Here is a 15,574-nt window from a genome sequence, read left to right on the forward strand (position 1 = left end):
TGTAATGCCAACACACTCAAGAAGCTGGGGCAGGAGGCTTGTGAACCAGGGGCCATCTTTGCTTCTTTTCAAAAACAACAAAAATAACAATGACTAAAGATAAAGCAAGGTGAACAAATAAAAAAATCCCTTTGGCATTCCTAGGTGAATATATATGCTGTGTAGATATTTGGAATGATGTTTTAGATAACATATACTTAAAATTCGTTTTTTAAAAATATATTTTATTATTTATTCATATTACATCTCAATTGTTATCCCATTCCCCCTTGTATCCTCGCATTCCTCCCTCCCTCCCATTTTCCAAATGTTTCTTTGTCCCAGTAAATGAAGTGGTTGGTTAGACTTTTGTAGGTAAGGTTTATTATGAAGAATCATTTTTCATTCTTTTGTAAAAGATGCAAACTGATTAAATAAGCACAGACTTCTCGTTTCATATTTATATTAATATTTATGTGAAATTCATCTATGCATTACTAAGAATACACAGGAGTCTCACTACTCTAAAGCTTTATTTATTAGTAATTTATGTTTATATATTTCAAATAATATTAAGATTTTGTTGTTGTTGTTTTTGAAACAGGGTCTAATTTTGCATCCTATACTGGCCTCAAATTTATAATCCTCCTGCCTCAGCATCCTGAATCTTGTGATTACAAGTTTAGCCACTATGCCTACTGGAGTTTCATAGACAGTTTTATAGACAGTCACAACAACAATATACCCATCTCTCTAAAGTTCATGCTTGGTGAGTGAGTGTATCAGTGTGTGCGTGTCAATGAGTGAGTGTATGAGTGTGTGAGTGAATATGTGAGTGAGTAGGTATATGAGTGTGTGAGTGAATGTGTGAGTGTCAGTGTGTGTGTGTGAGTGAGTGAGTGTGTCAGTGGATGTGAGTGAGTATGTGAATGAATGTGTGAGTGAGTGAGTGAGTGGATATGAGTGAGTATTTCAATAAGTGTAGAGTGAGTGTGTGAGTGTGTGTGTGGGAGGGAGTGTTAGGATGCTATTACCAAGGGTGTGTTGTTAAATATGGCACCTCCTCAAAGAAATGAACAAAACATGGACAGGTAATTTGTGGTATGAAGATCTCAATCTGGTTTTTTCACCCAATAACTAACAACCAGTAACCTAACTATAAAGATTGGTTGGAAATTAGACAACATAATGTTAAAGCCCTTGACACATAACAAGCACTCACAATATTTGTTTCTTTCCTATGCCACCACTAGCTCATTAATTGACTTTAAGGAAGCCCAGAAGCTAGTGTTCATCTCAATATCTTTTATTTATCTGGAGACAACATAATTATGATATTAACAGGAACATCACAGCTAATAGAAGATAGATATTTTCATTTCATAAGCATCTTTAATTGACTTAGTTCACATTATTTTATCTTTGTATTTCCCAGAAAATTACTTTCCTTTGACGCACTGAAGGATCATTGTAACAAAGGAAGAAATAATTGTTGTAAAAGGCTTGGAATGTTACATACTTTTAGAGAGGACATGGCTACGTTTCCCCAGGTATAGAAGGTGGGTTTCTGAAGATGATAATGGATAGGAGTGATGGGTGAGAAAAGAGCCAAAATAAGCTACACTTGAAAAACCTTTGCTTCTCTAAGGGGCTCTTTTGTTACTCTTCATAAAGATAAAAACACGGTATGCATTTATAAGTCGCTTAATTAAGACTGAATTGTGCATGAGTAAACATGTAGCGGATTTAATTTTGCCTTACGTGAGATGAAATGCACACCTAGAATCTGCGGATGTCAAGTATTTAAACCCCAAGCAGTAGGGATGCCCGCTTCTTCCTCATTTACACAATAATGCTACAACCCAACTTTCCTGTTTATTAGAAAAATTCACGAATTATACGTGCAGCCATTCTCTAGCTTGGCCTCCCAAGAGATACTCCTGTTTCAGAATACGAAGCCATGAGCGACCCTCTAGCCTTGGGGAGAGCTGCTTTCTGCACCTGTCTGAAGCTCCCTTTCTGCTTGGTGAGCAGAGTGCACTGCTGATGCCATGTTTGGCAGTCTGTGAGGCATGGCGAAGGATGAGTGTCTCCAAGACGATGATGGGGTCTTGTATCTGTTACGTTGGCAAAGGAAAATATTAAAAAGAAGAGCAAAATATTAGTGACGTCTGGAAAAAGCACATCAACTGTTTCTTAAAATCTCCAGCCACTCCCAAATGATAAAAAGAAGATGGAATAGTGGGCATCTGTCTGTAAGGTACAACAGGACCTGGCAACCCAGAGGCAGATTTAGGCTTATAGATGGGCTAGTCAGAAAAGATATAAGTCAAGGAGAGGCGGGTTTGGAGCTTTGAGAGGAATGCCATACAGATGTTAAGTAGCAAATACTTACACCTCTGCTACACAGCAAAGGCAAACTAGCACACAAGTGAAGAACATAGTCCAGGGAGATTATCTGGACTGTCTTCCAGTTTCCACTTCTTGACAAGTCATTTAATTTCCTTGGATCTTAGAGTCTACTGCTTTTTCCTAGTTGTTCTAAAAAGTATTGTAGTATATAAAGAGACTATTGAGTGTCTGAGACATAAAAAACACAGTGATAGTAAATGATGAATTATAACTATTATTAATATGACTACCATAAGAAAAGTAAACCACTCTCCTTATGAGTAGGATATCAAGTCCAATGTAACCTATTCATAATTTTAAAAAGTTGAGTGATAGAAAATGCTACATTGAGATACACATTCTTTATTCAGCTTTTCTTGTGCCTTAATAGCATTGATTGGTGTTCTTTAAGTAGTCTGTTCAGGCTTCTAGTATGAAGGATTTGCATAAATATATATATGTATGTATGTATAATTTATTGATATATTTTATTTGTATATAATATATTTTAATGAGATATGTATATATATATATATCATCATATTAAGCATGGAATCCAGTGACCCTGGTTAGGTTGCTCTCACCTGAAGCTTCTACTGCATGCTGAGCACAGAATAAAGATGTAGATTCAAGCAAATTTATTTCAGATATTGTAGATTGGAGGCATGGCTATGTAAGGAGGCAGGGCATGAAAAATGCAACCTCAGTTCTCCCCTTGAACCCACAGTAATTTGTCTGGGAAACATTGTTGAGTTCCTTGGACTGTGAGGTAAGTAACTTCCTCTAAAGCAGTTTTAAATCTTCAGGCAATGAGCTGCTGCTATGCTTTGTGCTCTTAGCACTGTGTTCCTTGGCTTGGAACTGTGAACATTACCCAGAATGCCTCAGTGAGACTAGGATCTGAAATACAATGTGCCTAGAGGAAATTCTCTGGGGGGAAGGGGGATTCTTTATAGATAAGGGAGGGAATTAAAGGTTCCCTACAAGGCTTTAAGAAAAATTAGCTTGCCCCAGACTTGGGGGAACCACAGAATTGTAAAAATAGCATTTTGACTGCTGATTTCATTGATACTTTGTATAATTGGTAGCATCCCCTAAATCATGTGCCCCGTCCTAGCCACTGAGAAAATGTCAGTGGTTCCAGTGATCTTCTTTGCTCACTAAGCTGGCTCTCTTTATGGTGCATTTATTGAGAATTCACAGATAAGTGATAGACACCCTCTTTTTATAGGAGATTCTGTGTAAAATGGAGAAGGGGGGATGGTAATAAAGCATGGTGCAGTTACATGTTTGTGGACCATCAAATTTCTGATTCCTGGTGGTTCCTGGGGAAAGTGACTTTCAGACTCAGTTCTGAAGGATGAAGAGGAGTTGGAAGCTAATGATGGGTGTTAACCATAGTGTGATATGAGAGCATTTCAGCTGTAATACAAAGAATAATGGGAGTACAAAGAATAGACTGTCAACAAAGGCCACAGTAGAAAGCTTGTTTCTGATCAAACCACAGGGAGGTGACAGTCTTCATTATGCCAGCACTCATGGAGCTGGAAGGATGAGCAGATTTGAGAGCTATTTCAACAAGTTATTGCCTGGTAGAGGGTGGTGACAGAGGGTAGCATACGAGTCGACTCATGGAAGATGATGTCATTCACTAAGAGATGGAACTGGAGGATCAAGTACAGAATGGGAAACTATGACTAGTTCAGTTGTGTACATAACATGTTTGTACTGTCTGTGGGACATCTGCAGGGAGATGTTCAGTGTAAAACGGAATTAGGAGCCTGGATATTAGGAGAAGGCTAGGGACTGAAGCAGGTGGACAGATCATGGGGCAGGATCCTGAAAATTGTGGCATTGGCTTGCACAGAGGGAGAAGAAAGAGCAGGAAAAGGCAAGAATCCAGGGGGTAAGGATGGGCAGGACATATGGACAGAGAAAGGAACGAGAGAAGGAGAAGGTGGTCTAAGGAGGGAAACAGTCAGTGTCAAATATTGATGGATGTCATCTGAACTGGAAACTGAAAATTGTCTTTTGGATACAGTAACATGAATGTCATTCAACACTAGGTGGCCACCTGTCTGCCCTGCTTGGTACTCTTCCAGTTTATATTTGTTCCAGCATCATTATTAGTAGTGTCTGTCTTAGCCAGGGTTACTATTGCTGTGATGAAACACCATGACCAAAAGCATCTTGGGGGAAGAAAGGGTTTGTTTGCCTTATATATCCTGAATCATAGTCCACTGAGGGAAACCAAGGCAGGAACTCAAAGAAGGCAGGAACCTGGAGGCAGGAACTGATGCAGAGGCCATGGACCGGTGCTGCTTACAGGCTTTCTTCTCATGGTTTGTTCTGCCTGCTTTCTTATAGCAGCAAGTTCTTTTCATGGTTTAATAAGCCTGCTTTCTTTTAGAACCCAGGACCATCAGCCCAGAGGTGGTACCACCTGTAGTGGGATGGGCCCTCCTGCAACAATTACTAATTAAAATCTGTACAGACATGGCAATAATAGCTCAATCTTACGGAATAAATAGCTCAGCTGAGGTTCCCTCCTTTCAGATGACTCTAGTTTGTATTAAGTTGACATAAAGTAGCCAACACAGTGTCATTAGTGCCTATGTTTAGATAACAATTATACCTCCATCTTTGGTTGGTTGGTGAGAACATGTTCAACAGTGTGTCTAAGGGTGTGGTGAATGTAGGGATGAATCAAGGGAGGGGAGCATATAATTATACAATACGTCTTGTGGTGAGGCTATAGGAGAAGGTGTTTTGACATTGGGCAAATATTGAACTACCTAGAGTTTAAAGTTTCCATCAATCCTACAATAGCTCATAGCACTGTTTTCTTTCACTGTTGTAGGTCTTTAAGATTGGTGAAAAATAAAACTCTGTGTCATATTCATACAATATAGAGCTAGATGTTATTTTAAAGAACAAATGTATTTTTAAACATGTTATTTTTATAACATTACATTGCTTGAAGTGTTCTTCATCTCCCCCACCATGAACAGACATGTGTAGACATCTAAGCAGGAGACTCATTTTGTCTTTTGAATGATTTTGCATGACGAAGCATTATCAATAATGATTACATGGGAAGTAAATATTTTGCCTCTTATTATAAATACCGTTCACTTAGGAAACAATGAATACTTTGAAGTATTATTACGCCTGTCTTTTGGCTTTGAGAACATGAAGAACAGCCTAGACAAATGCCTGTGAGAGTTTAAGCCTTTATACGCAAAGCAAGAAAGATTCAAAGATTTTCTTCTCTATAGATCATTTTATATGGAGAAATAAGATGATAATCAAAAGCCTATTATTTTTCTGTGCAAAACACTATCTCAGGACAATAGAAATGGTATAGAAAGTGAACGGATTTCCGAGTCCATATGGATAAAGTAGAGCAGATTGAGAGCATTAGGTACCAGTGGTTTCTTTGCACAAGTGGAAGAAGTCGGAATAACAAGTCCTACATGAGCTGTAAATCTTCCTCATTGCTCTGAGTGTCCTTGTTCAAGGTCAAGCTTTGCCACAACCCAGCCCACTGTGACAATACTGATACCATTAAGTAGGCACCTTAGGGTTACGTTAGGGTGGCCATTAGTATTCTCAAGCTGCACATGGCTGCCTTTAAAAGATGTGAGAAGCAGATTTCTGTCTGAGATATTTCTGTTTGAGAAATGAAACTAATGGGAGACAATGGTATAGCAGCCATAATATCGTGGCTACATCTAGGTCCATGAACAGCCTCATAAAGCATGCTTTGGCAGCAACGACAAAACCTTTCATTAATAAAACAGCACTCCATTGCTAATCTGACCACAGACCATTATCTTCAGCAGTCACTCACTGTAACTAAAAATTTTATGAATATATTTCAAATATTTGCATATTAAATATTTAAGTTGATAACAATAAGGCCAAATGTATAATCTAAAGGATTATACACGTTTAGTCACAGGGTACGCCCTCACTAGGCTCACTTCTATCTCTATCTAGGCTCCAATCAATTTGCCCAGATTTTCCCTGCCTCATCTCTTTCTTGTTTCTCTTGTGTGCATTTGTTTTTCAGTAAGCAATGGCCTCAGGTTTCCTCCTCTTTTGGACTGCTACCACCACATAGGGCCTGAATGTCCTGCTGTTTGCCAAGGACAGACGGAAGAGTCTGCAACTGTCTGTTCTGGTGACAGTCTTGTAGGAGAACCATCGAATGGGCCACGGATTCAGCATCCTTTCAAGTGAATGGGACCAGTTTCTCTTCTTCCCAAACCTCAGAGCTTAAGCATTTGGAACGGAGGTTTGGCCAAGATGACGCATTTGCAGGCTGGGCTCAGCCCAGACACTATAGAGAAAGCCCGCCTGGAACTGAATGAAAACCCAGACGTTTTACATCAGGACATTCAGCAGGTCAGAGACATGGTCATCACCAGACCGGACATTGGGTTTTTACGTACAGACGATGCCTTCATCCTGAGATTTCTCCGAGCCAGGAAGTTTCACCAAGCCGATGCCTTCAGACTCCTGGCCCAGTACTTTCAGTACCGCCAGCTAAACCTGGACATGTTCAAAAACTTCAAGGCAGACGATCCGGGGATTAAGAGGGCTTTGATCGATGGGTTCCCTGGAGTGCTGGAAAATCGTGACCACTACGGCAGGAAGATTCTCCTGCTGTTTGCTGCCAATTGGGACCAGAGTAGGTAAATGTAGATAGTGTCTTTACTTGGCTTTGCTTTGACATAGCGTCATCACTGCATGCTGGTGTTGTATGGCTTCATAGTTCAAAAATTCATTCCACATGCATTCAAAGGAGGTTTTAAGGCCCAGGTGTAATGTCACCCAGACTCAAGACCACAAGAAAATCATCGCCTCTGAGTCGTACTGGACTTTAGAAGTAAGTGTTCCATTCATCAAATTGGGACACTTATTTTAATAAACTGGAAGCCGATATTTTAAAAAATCCATATATTCTCTTTAGTGTTATCACCCTTAGCAACAACAGTACAAAACTGGGTTCAGTAGATCGGTTTCCACACATGAAATAATTCTGTGGATGCTCTCTGTAACTTTAATATCCCCCCTTTCCTGGGTGACAGACTTCCTATCCAAAAGGACCACCTTCCTAAATGTCCTTTGGAGAGTCCAAAACTCTACATGCCCCAGGCTGAGCATGCCATCTTTCCTGTATACTTGTTCATCTCTCTACTCAGTCCCTCATTCTAAAATATGGGATCATCTTTGGTTTTGGTCCTAACATCTGATTTCTTTCCAAATTCTACCCCACTCCCATTTTCCTTAAAAAAAAAAAAATTCTCAGTATTTTTATTTCACTGCCCCCTTGCTATAGACCAAGTTTAGGTTCACGGTGTTTTATGAAAACAAATATAATAGAAATGTAAGATCGCTGCTCAGTAGATAATGAGTTTTGTTTTGTTTTGTTTTTCTTGGTGTTTATCACGTTTTCTACTAGGTATTTTTATGATCTCATTTAATCCGACCAAGACCATTGAAAGATAAATGTTACTGCCATTTCTCATACTTTACATTTGATAGTACAAGAATTTAAGAAGTTCAAGACCTGGGTCCCATGTCAGGGCACTACTGAAAGCAGGATGGAAACTGTCTGTGTCCTGGTTGTGTGGCTTCAGAGCCAGTTGTGTTGCTCCAGCTAAGTAATGTCTGTGTGTGTTAATGAGATTAGGGAGGATGGCGCCTTTTGCATGGTTATCTCTTTGCCAGGTAGCACAATAAGCAGCCAATGTCAAATGAGGGGGAAAGGGAAGAAATCAATCTTTGGAGCATCTGCTGTGGCTGGAGCTTTCTCAACAACATCATAGATGGAAATGTTATGTTCATGGGAAGACACAGCCTTAAGTGAAAAACAGATTTAAAAAAAACCTTCCCGATGCTATTTAAATGAATTCCTAGTCTTTCCACTGCCTTATGCCACTGCTTTCCATAAGAATAGCAGAAGTGCAGTAGGTCTTCACAATCAATGGCTATTTCTTGGTTGATAAATCAAGGCGGGACCATCTGACTCTGGAAAAGCACACCAATGTCTCAACGCAATCAGCCTGAACTTCAGTCAGCTCTGTACCTGACCCAGCAGTAGTGATGTAGAACAGAGACCGTGTTTATCTATCGAGTTCATGTGGCAGTTCATGGTGAGCTTTGCTTCATGTTGCTCCACTGATGAGAGAGACAGTTGGAGTTTTACACTCATTCATCTGCATTGCTCCATCAGCAAACATGTAGAAATCTGAGTTTGAGACCCTTAGGACGATGATGAGAACATGTGGTCTTCATCAGTGAAGACTCAATGTGCAGTTCATGGTCCAGTAAATGGGGCAGCATATAAATGGCTGGCCCCTACCCACTACTGAATACTTCCTCCCGAGATACAGGTGTTGTAGACACGGCATCAAAACTGAAGGGAACGATCCTGCTCCCAAGAATGGCACAGTCACATTTTGGATCTGGAAACCAGAGAGTTTTGATGATCCTACAAAATAATCATGCTGATGTCATCATGCTAAATTGTCAGTGTTCTGAGTCTCCATCTGCTAGGTCAGACTGTGCGCTAAGCGCCGTTGAGCTGTGATGTTCACATAAAGGAACGAACCGCAGTAAAATGTTTTATTTCATATTAAGATTCGGTCTGTATATATCCCCAAATATGTCATGAAGAAATAAGAGGTAACAAATCTCTGAGGAAATAATGAAAATGTTTATGACTATGATAACCTTGGACAAGTTACTTCCTTCTCTGTTCCTTGGATCCCTCATGTGTAAAATAAGCTTCTAGCTCTAATGACTCATGAATGAGAAGCCTAGTCAGCCTCATCCGATGGATGGGAAGGGATTCTCAAATTCACTTTATGTGCTCCCCATTCACTCCACTTTTTAAAAAATCACTTTCCTTTTCTCTTTCTCATAGTCCCATGAACTAATTTTCTTCTTATAACTACATAATTTTATCCAAGGCATTTTGCTTTTGACAAGGTGGTCTTGGTGAGTCTATCCACTTGACCTGAATTCAGATGCAAGTAAGCCAGTTTGAATGTGGATATGACTGTGTCACTTAGTGGTTCTATGACTCAGACAAGCAGCCTCCCTGTAAGGCAGGGACAAGAGCTAGCATCTTTATGTGGAATGGGAGAGAGCAGTGCCATGCGGAAGTTCATTTTTAACACAATACGCATTCAATAGACACTGGTTTGTGGTGTTATCGCTAATACTATAAAATCTGACTTCAAAAGGAATGGCGGACAGATGGTAAATAAATTAGATCTGGATACAGGAGGACAACATTTCAAAATGAGAGTGAGATTAAACATGCAGGTCAGTCACCCACCCACTTGTTTAAAGCACCTGCTTGCTTTCCCCAGATACTTGTCACACAAAGCCTGCTCAGATGAGTCCAAAAGGCCAGGCGAGCTCTCACAGCTTTGCAAAGTGATTACTTCTCTGGGCTGGAGGGGGGGGGTGAGGGTGTGGAGAGGTTCAGATCATCAGGTAGTGATTTTAATCCCTCATGTGAAAGGTTTACCGAGATTAAAATGATTATTAATATTTATTAAAATGATGTAAATCCATCCATCTTGACCTGACACATGTTTTTAAAAAAAAAATCAGCTTGGAGTAGGTTACAACAAAGGCATGACAGCAACTGGGCTCCCAGAATTCAAGCTGGCCTTGCCCAGAGGTGGAGGCTCCATCAGCAGAAGTCTATCTGGCTTCTGTGTGTCTGAGGGATGAGTGAGCTCAATACGTAAGAACCACACACTCATTCATAAAGTGAACATGCTCAGTCCTCCTAGAGCTAGCAGAGCTGTCAATCCAGCACTCAAGTGTGGCGTGCAGTGGGGACACAAGAAGACACACTTACTCCGCGATTCCTTTGATCTCTCACCTAATCTCATATGGCATAAGCAAGAATTTACAATTTGCCCCTAAAGAAAAGTCCATTTCTTGCTGCTTTTTCTTTTCCTTCTTTTTTTTTTTTTTCTGAAAATTTGGATGCGAGCCTTTCCTGTCAGGACCCCTGGTGCCGCTGAGGGAAAGACAAGCAGAGAGGCACACATGTTGTTCCTGGACTTCACCTCAGGAAAAAACAGAAGTTAAGCTTGGGTCTCATCATTTTACCTTTTGGAGACTCAGTTTCTCAAGTGGAAAGTGGGTAAGACATCAGGCCTCTCAGGCTGCTGCGAGGACAAACCCAGTCTTGGGAGTGACCAAGCGGCAGAAGAGATGGAATGACAGACTCCGAAGCCAAGTAGTGACCTTAAATTCCAGCTGCCTCCTGACCGGTCCCATCTTTTAGCAGATAGTTGAGATCCTATCATGCAGGATCTCACCTGTAAACCAGTAGCTGTGACTACCGGTTTATACTGGTTGATGTTCAGAAGTAATTATTTCTTAAGAATAAATAAGCCAAACAGGTAAAGCAATGGGATGTCAGCTCAAAGAGACTTTTTAAATGCAGAAGCCTTTAATAAAATTATCAACTTCTTGCAGTTGGGAAACTAAAAATGGTAACTGTGACACGCCATGACTCTAAAGTCAGGATGGGCTAGAAGGCTCTGTTGTTCTTTTTTTAAAATATATTTTATTAATTTATTCATATTACATCTCAATTGTTATCCCACCCCTTGTATCCTCCCATTCCTCCCTCCCTCTCATTTTCCCCTTACTTCTCTCCCCTATGACTGTGACTGAGGGGGACCTCCTCCCCCTGTATATGCTCATAAGGTGTCAAGTCTTTCTTGGTAGCCTGCTATCCTTCCTCTGAGTGCTACCAGGTCTCCCCATCCATTCGCTCAACCATGTTCATAGCAGCGTTATTCATAATAGCCAGAACCTGGAAACAGCCTAAGTGTCCCTCAGTAGAAGAATGAATAAAGAAACTGTGGTACATTTACACTATGGAATACTACTCAGCTATTAAAAACAAGGAATTCCCAAAATTTGTGGACAAATGGATTGAACTAGAAATGATCATAATGAGTGAGCTAACCCAGAAGCAGAAAGACTCACATGGTATATACTCACTTATATCTGGACACTAGCCCAAGGGGCATGTCCCATGAAAGTCTTCACTCACCAGGAAAGTGGGTCAGAGGGGAGGACATCCTATTGGGACTCTAGGTGAGAGAAGCATGGGAGAATGGGGAAATAGAAGGATCCAGAGGGTCCTAGAAACTTCTAAGAAGAACATTATGATGGGCAGATCTGGGCCCAGGGGTCCTGCTCAAACTATGGCACCGGCCAAGGACAATACATGCAATAAACTTCGAACCCCTACCCAGATCTAGCCAATGAACAGGACAGTCTCCACAGTTGAGTGGAGAGTGGGGTCTGACTTTCACACGAACTCAGCTCTGTTGTTCTTATAAGCCCAATTTAAAGGCCTCTTCTTATTGTTGGTCATACTCTTAGGTTATAAAAACAACAATCAGGGGATTCCAGACAACAGAAGTCCCACAACACTATGTGGAGGCCAGCTGTTTGTGCCCCAAGTTTTAGGCTGGGAGGATCTACTACAGGTCAGAACATGGGAGGATCTAGGGAACATTCTTCTGTCAGTACTATTGTTTCTCACAGGTAAAGATTCAGAAATCAGCAAGCAGGTTGCAAATTTGCTTAAAGCATTGTTTCTTCTTACAGCGGATGAGGTGCTGTAAGGAACAGTAAAATTTAGATAATTCACTAAAGAGTAAAGGAGGCTGGCGAGCAGCTTGATTAACACCTGCAAATTCGGGAACAACAGAAAAGACAGACATCCAGCAGGCTGTGTCGCCCTACGACACGGGAAAAGAGATAAGAGGTCTATGTGGAAGATTGGCAAGACTTCAGGCACAGAGCTGGGACAAAGCTGAGGATGTAGAGCAAAACTTAAAGAGGGACCAAAAGCGTCAGTAATTTCCTCAAAGTAAATCACATTTTAATTGTTTGTTTGGCTTTGGTTTTTTTGAGTCAGGGTTTCTCTGTGTAGCCTTGGCTGTCCTAGACTCACTTTGTAGACATCAATCCACCTGCCTCTGCCTCCCAAGTTCTGGGATTAAAGGTGTGTGCCACCACCACCGCCTGGCCTAGAAACTTACACTTGAGATAAAAATGCATAATTAATAATATTGACTGTTCTAAAGGCCAGACAAGCATTTTCGTTTCTTTCCGGTTTGACTAAGCTGGGCTCTGCTCTGGCAAGCCAGATATCCTGGGGAAAAGAGCCTTCACTAAGTCAGGTCCTGCTATACCAGGTCCAGGCTGTACTTCAACATCTGCACAGAGACACAGCTACAAGTGCCTTACATTTCACAAGCATTTCAATGGCCATTTTCTCACGATAGAGCATCACCAACTTGCTGATGGCTAAGAAAGGGGCTTGGGAGGAGACGATGCTGTCTTCTTCAGGGAGCAATGGAAAAGCTGGGGCTTATGGCTTCCACTCCAAGTTAATTCCAAGGACACCTGGAACCAATTGCTCAGCGTTGGTATTTTAGATGTTTCAACATACTGTTAGAGCTTCTGCAAGTGTGTATATGTGTGTATGTGTGTGTGCATGTATGTGCATGTGTGTGTTTGTGTCTGTGTGAATGTGAGTGTGTATATGTGTGAATGTGTGTGTGGGTTTGCATGTGTGTGTGCATGTACGTGTGTGTGTGTGTGTGTGTGTGTGTCTGTGTGTGTGTGTGTGTGTGTGTGTGTGTCTAATGAGGCATAAGACAGGAAATTTGAGGTCTGAGTAGAGTGAATCTCAGAAGCCCCTGTGGATGAATCCTTGGGTGTTAATGTGCAGGGTCTGTGGATCCCATGAAAAGTTTAAGTGTTCCCTTTCTCAGGCATTGTACAAGCTAAAAGACCCCTGTATTTCCATCAAGAAAGATGGATAGAAACTTCATAAAAATTTCTGCCCTCCATGTTGTAGTAGTGAGCTTTCCATGACAAGCCATCTGAAGTAACCAGTTTATAAAGGGTTTGTTTTGGATCAGACTTTCCAAGGCTTCAGTCTACACTCTGCGTAGTTGCTGAAGACGAAAGCTGTTTACCTCATAGCAGTTGAGAAACAGAAAAAGAGAAAAGGGTTCGGGGACAAAATATGCCTTTCAATGCCATACCTCCAATGGCTTTCTTCCTCCAACTAGGCCTGCCCCTCAGTGTTGCAGCCACCCAATAGCCTAATCAGCTGTGAATCTGTGAGTGGGTCAGTCAATTCACAATGGCTCCTCTGTTTCCCAGAAGTCTCGTTCTGAACACTGATGTATTACAGACCAAGCCTTCAATGCCCAAAGTTTTGGGGGGACATTTGAAACCCAAACCAAACACCTATCAAGAATTACCACCTTCCGATGTTTTTTACATCAAGTGTTTCCATATTATTGGTATTTGTGGGGTATCAGTTTGAGAACTTTCCATAGATGATAAAACCCAAAGATGCTCAAGTCCTTTTCATAAAATGGCATACTATTTGAACACTACTATACACATGTCCTCCTAAACACTTTAAGTCATCTCTACACTACTTATTATAATGTGCTATAAGTGCTGTGTTATGACTTATTACACTGCAATGGGGAAAAATGGCTAGGAATTAGTGTATGTTTAGCACTGATACAGTTCCTCCCTGCATATATTTTCTCTCTCTGGTTACTTGGGTCTGCAGAGGCAGAACCCACAGATACAGAAGGCCAACTCCACATCATTTCTGAAACCCTCTGTAGTTTCACAAAATCTATGGTGTAAGCAAGGGATTCCAAGACAGGAAGGAGTCTTTCCCAGGATGAATGTGAACACCATGTCCTCCCAAAACATTCTATGCATAATTTTTCTCCTTTCCAAACTTAGGGGTTCAAGTCATTGGCAAAAAAAAAACATTGCAGTCATTGTTTTATTACTAAGTGACAACGTAACCAAAGGATCCAGATTCAAAGTTTTCATTGCACTCCTCAGCTTTTCTGTCAGACAAGGAACACAAGGTGACTCACTGGGAACAATGAAGAAATTCTTGGAGCATCCCAGTGGAGTGCAGTCAGAGATGACTCTGCATTATAGGACGGTGCCCAGGGGCTTGAGATGATTCAGAATGACAAGAGTACATGACCTATTCAATCCCCATTGGGAGTGAGAAGAAGGAAAAAATTGGGAAGCTCATGATTTCAGTCAGAGCAAATAAGAAAGGATATGGGATCCTAACAGTGTGTGTGTGTGTGTGTGTGTGTGTGTGTGTGTGTGTGTGTGTGTGTGTGTGTGTGTCAGAGAGAGACAGAGGGAGACATAGAGATACAGAGACAGAGACAGAGACAGAGATCAGCATTGCAGAGGAGTTGGGGGGTTCTTCCTGGATCACTCTCCAGGGTCTCGCTCAGCCTGGAGCTCATGCATTCAGTTAGGTTGGCTTTCCAATGAGTTCCATAGATCTACGTGGTTCCTACTCTTCAGCTCTGGGGTTATGGCTTTCTGTCACTATGCCTGGCTTTTATGTGAGTTTTGGGTATTCAGCTCCGGTCCTTATGCTTGCATAGCACGCACTTTACTGACTGAATATCTACCCACCCTCTAGCCTTGGTATTCTTTACTATGATAAATAAGAATTCATCCCTCATCCATTCTCCAGCACCCAGAATAGCTGCAGTCATTCCTCCAGGCATGTCACAATAGGAAGATGATTGTTATAAAAGCATGACTGTTTGTTTCTTCGGGTGTCTAAAGGGGAGACCACCATATTTCTGTGTACCGTAGAAAGACATTTGGCTCTGTCTGTACTCAGAGATGGTCGTCTTCCAACTGAGTATGGTTTCTTGAATGGTGTTCACTTGTACCTTGTTTGCTGACAACGTGTGGCAATTCTATCTGGCGGATTTTATAGCTCCCCCAAACCTCACTGGTGACTGCCTACCTGCAACAACTTCCCCAGGACTTGTGTAACAAAATTGCCATGTTCAGCAGCTGCAAGATGGCTGAAGTGTCCTGGGAATGAGGTTTTAAAAAATATTTTATTATTTATTCAAATTACGTCTCAATTGTTATCCCATCTCTTGTATCCTCCCATTCCTCCCTCCCTCCCATTTTCCCCTTACTCCCCTCCCCTATCACTGTGACTGAGGGGTAACTCCTCCCCCTGTATATGCTCATAGGGTATCAAGTCTCTTCTTGGTAGCCTGCTATCCTTCCTCTGAGTGCCACCAGGCCTCCCTATCCAGGGGAT

The 15,574-nt window shown here is 41.4% G+C and overlaps 1 protein-coding gene across 2 annotated transcripts in view; it reads left to right on the top strand.

Annotated features, from left to right (window-relative positions):
- Clvs1 (clavesin 1) overlaps positions 1-15,574 on the top strand; it is a 184,335-nt gene that overhangs the window by 5,640 nt on the left and 163,121 nt on the right. For both annotated transcript variants that reach the window (XM_051160040.1, XM_051160048.1), the window contains exon 2: positions 6,446-7,070. In XM_051160040.1, the coding sequence (XP_051015997.1) occupies positions 6,616-7,070 (455 nt within the window). In that variant the 5' untranslated portion in view covers positions 6,446-6,615. The remainder of the gene's footprint in view (positions 1-6,445; positions 7,071-15,574) is intronic.

This window comes from Acomys russatus, chromosome 2 (assembly GCF_903995435.1).
Source record: "Acomys russatus chromosome 2, mAcoRus1.1, whole genome shotgun sequence".
In the NCBI taxonomy this organism is placed as follows: domain Eukaryota; kingdom Metazoa; phylum Chordata; class Mammalia; order Rodentia; family Muridae; genus Acomys; species Acomys russatus.